General features: G+C 41.1%; 1 protein-coding gene across 1 annotated transcript in view; it reads left to right on the plus strand.

Annotated features, from left to right (window-relative positions):
* LOC105619357 (discoidin domain-containing receptor 2-like) overlaps window positions 1-2,508 on the plus strand; it is a 25,490-nt gene extending 22,982 nt beyond the window's left edge. The window contains exons 5-8 of the mRNA XM_012200877.1: window positions 523-730; window positions 1,162-1,713; window positions 1,939-2,036; window positions 2,341-2,508. Coding sequence (XP_012056267.1) covers window positions 523-730; window positions 1,162-1,713; window positions 1,939-2,036; window positions 2,341-2,508 — 1,026 coding nt within the window. The remainder of the gene's footprint in view (window positions 1-522; window positions 731-1,161; window positions 1,714-1,938; window positions 2,037-2,340) is intronic.
* The last annotated feature ends 1,947 nt before the right edge of the window (window positions 2,509-4,455 follow it).

Here is a 4,455-nt window from a genome sequence, read left to right on the forward strand (position 1 = left end):
CTCTCTCTCTCTCTCTCTCTCTCTCTCTCTCTCTCTCTCTCTCTCTCTCTCTCTCTCTCTCTCTCACTCGCTCGCTCGTTCCCTCTGCCGTTTCGTCTGTTTCACACGGTTCTCGACTTGGATTCTCCTCGCTGAATTGTCTTACGCCTTCGAGGGATGAAATTAGCATTCCATGCATCCTCGCTCGCTCGGAACACGTTTGTGAGGTACTCTGTATTATCAAAACCATCGATGTCATCTCGCAATGCGCCGTTAACTAATTATCTGTTACCGATGATAATAACGGTGATAATACTGATTACGTGAACATAATCGAGTACCTGCGGTGTGTGTGTGTGTGGGTGGGTATGCTTTCGATCAAATTAATTCCGCACGTTAGCTTTGAACACATAGCGCTTTATCCGATCAAATCGCATGCAGTAATCAGGCTCGATAGTTCGGAATACATGTCCTCGTCATAGAACGCCACTTATGGGAATATTAATACAATAGCATTGTATTTTTTTGCTTATTGTGTTTCAGATATTCTCCGAGGTCAGCGTTATGTTCAGCATTGGCGGCAGATACTACACGGGTGATCCTATCGTGTATTCCTATATGGAGGACAAAATCTTTGAGCAACCGAGAAACGTTACAGTCAAGTTACATCACCGAATCGGCAAATTCGTCAAATTGAAATTCAAGTTCGCCTTGCGATGGATTATGATCAGCGAAATCACCTTTGACTCCGGTGAGTTATAACACTCAGTTTCTGCAACTTTCCACTTCTGTTTGCGGAGTTCGAATAGGAAATTCGAAGTCATGACAACACTTTTATCGAATTGCGTATGAATAATCAGACGCGATTTCTTTGAGAAGAATGTAATGTTCAAAACTTTTTCCGCGCATAAAATATAAAAACTAACAAAAATGTATATTATCTCTGTTTAATAAATGCAGAATTAAAGAATCTAATAAGAAAATATTTTAAATATACCGAGACAATAATATGTTAAAATTATTAATACTATTATAGACAATTTAGAAAATGAAATGATTTACGAGATTTATCATGTTGTTGTCACGTATCTGTGTTACTTTACATTTTCAATTAATAAACGTCATCAAAGTTAGCACCAGAAAATGCCGTATTCAGCAGCACGTGTTTCCATCGTGTTGCAGACATTGCTCACGGTAACTTCACTCCAGAAACGCCGCCCACGACCGAAGCTCCACGATTGCGGGATAGAACTTTGACTCGCGACAATCCGTTGCAAGCCGAAGTTCCGGTAGCTAAGCAGGACGATCCAACTTACATGGCTGTGATCATTGGCGTCTTGACCGTTGTAATTCTGCTGCTGGCGGTAGCCATATTCCTAATAGTCACGCGTCACAGACAGCGTAAGAACTTTGCCAGTCCTCTGGGCGCCAAGAGCGCGATTCCGACGGGCAATCATCAGCATCTGTCGCCAGAATCCGCGTACGGCACCACGGAGAAGGATCCCTCCTTGATGACCTATCGGGTCGAGGAACTCGACGACCGGTACGCCGGTACGAAGCTCACGACCTTACCGCGAGATCTCAATGATCGTCTTTTGGGCGATGTCAGGCTTGACGAGTACCAGGAACCCTTCCATGAGAACAAGTATCGAGAATCTCCTCATGCGGCGTACTACGGATACAGCACGGTTGTTGTTGACAACAAGGACCTTCATGACAACGTCGAACAGTCTGGTGAGTTCCTTGAACTTCTTCAGTATGACCGAGGTACTTCAAAGTACAAATACGAGATAGACGAAATAGTCCAATTGTATCCTTTATACCATGCATGTCTCAATCACAAATTCAGCATGAGTCGCAACCGTCAAATTTAGTCAAACATGTAATAATAAATATTTCGCCTGATAAAAAGGCATTTTAATCACAGGGCAGTGAAAACAAATATTTTTTGCTGCACAGATGCCACGTACGATTATGCAGTACCAATGCCTGTGCCTAGTGTAAGCAGTGATCAGGATAGCGTATTCTCGAAATCGTCCTCCAGGGGTAGCGCAAAGGTGAGATGTAAAAACATAATATCAATTTGTCGCATTAAGAGTTAAAATCTCTTCAATTGATGAAATTACGAATCTTTCACATTTAATTTGACATAACTCGAGTTTCTCGTAAAAATGAAAAAAAAAAACATTATCCTTTATAATTATTTACAAAGTAAACAATTCAATTACAAATATTAGAAATTAAAGAAATTAAAAATTTGAAACTCTTGTTTTTCTAATTATTCTTGAAACGAAAATATTTCTTATAAAACATGTTTGCTGGATACACGAAAGCGTTTTATATACTTTTCCGATGCATTAGGCGTGCTTGCAGAGCTTTTTTCCGCCGCCTCCGCCCCCGATGAGCGCACCACCTCTTCGAGGTTCCAATAACTTGACGTACTCGAATCCACCGAGTCCGGAACCAGTTTGCGAACGTGAGCGCAGAAGTAGCAAGCGCCGCGAGCACTCCTTGCATAGATACGCATAAGGACTTCTCGCAACCCGCAGGATATTCACGGAAAACGAAAGGATCGAAGGTATGATGGATTCTTCGTTTCTTCAAGCAACGAGATCGCGTGATCGAATGAACCCTCCGGCACTGGTTCACCTTCCAGAACTCTATTCTATTCCATGTTCCAACAATAATTCTTTAATATTTATAACATTACATTAATTCGAAAGTTATATTTAAATAATATTTTTTTTGCTTTTCTTCGTGCTAGAAAAAGATATTTTTTATTGATCCAGTTTCTCTCGTGTTATCGTGCTTTTGTCCAATAATTATTCATGAGTATGCTATTATCAACTTCGTGATCAAATTAAACTGTCGTTTTGTATGACGAATCTTTTCTCTTTGCAAGAGAGAGAATGCTTATAGAATTAAATTATTCACACGTATATATACGTGGTCCTGAATTTTACAAATCCATTCCACACGCTTTATTCCGTACGCGTGTTTTACAATATTTATACGGAGGGAAGGAACGTAAGCGTGGAGCAGAGTAAAATAGCTCCAGTGCCGTGAGGATGCTGCGAGAACACGCCCGTTGTTAATCCCAAGGTAAAGGGCGGTGGCAAAAGTAACACGTTGTATATTTCGAAGTAAACGCTGTGAGCGACCGCGCGGCGAAAGGGGTCGTAATCCTGCTTGTTACAACGACGATATTTTTTCCCCCGAGTTTAACGCATCGTGAGAAAAAAAATAAACGACGCGATCGCAGCGCGGTCGCGTCCGTTGCGAAACAGACCTTCTTCTCGACGAGCACTGCCATCGACGAATTACGAATTTTCGAATATATTAATTGTAGGCGCAATCTCGAACAATCACGGTCTTTTAAAGAGATTTGATCTGCACGATCTCTACGGATAAGTATAATCGAAGTTGTATTAAATTGGCATATCAGTTTTTTAATGGTAAAGTGACCTCGTGCAAACGACTCTTCCCGAGATTCCCGAGACCCGCAAAATCTGCACAAAAGTGTGTAAGAAATCACACATTCTAAAAAATATCGGTGTGGATTTAATGTCATGCATGTATTTATATAAACTTTGATATTATGTAATAATGCCTGATGTGTTAATGTAATGTATGGATATAACAGCACATGATGTGGATTTAATATCATTTTAAATCCTTACTATGATAGTGTTGATGTAAATATACCGGATGGAAGGTTAATATTAATATCAACACGATAAGATTTATATAGGTATCACATGGTGTTGAATCCATACCGGCCTTTTTTTGTAGAGTGCAGTACATATATTTCGACGTCCGTCAAATTATTCATTGAGAGTCAAATCTCAGCATCCATCGCGTTTCAGCGTCTCACACTGCCAAATCTTTTCGTATATCTCGAAGTGGAATTTCGTGAATGAGATGTAACTTGTGATGTTGCGAAATGCCACTTCCGCCTGTCAATCTCTTCGAATGGCATCAGGCAAACGATGTAGAACCGTTACGAGGAATATACATATGTCAACGTGTGCGGACTTTCCAAGGAAGAGTCGCGTTAATGATTTGGTCTGTTCGGCGCGCATGTGCAACAAGATCGAGCTCGCTATCGATCCAAGAGGAACGCGTGGTAACTAGGGAAAAAAAATGACTGGGGCGGGTAAGATATTTATCCGATGGCGCGATCGTCACGTCGGATCGAAGAGATAATTAATTACTGGCTTGATGGAATAAGCGGGCGTTTCAATTATTCGCGCGCATGAACGAACGCCAGGCGACGCGATGCTTGACATCAGGAGGAAAAAGCCGCGACGAGATCGACGTAACGATATTTAAAAAGGAAAAACGATAGCGAGCTTCGATCCCGCCTCATACAAGACTGATGTCATATAAATAATTCAGTAACCCGACTTGCGCCATGCACGCGTACGTCATATTATTTATTGTCCCGTGACGGATTTTTAATTTATATATACATAT

The sequence above is a fragment of the Atta cephalotes genome, assembly GCF_000143395.1.
Source record: "Atta cephalotes unplaced genomic scaffold scaffold00021, whole genome shotgun sequence".
Taxonomy (NCBI): Eukaryota; Metazoa; Arthropoda; class Insecta; order Hymenoptera; family Formicidae; genus Atta; species Atta cephalotes.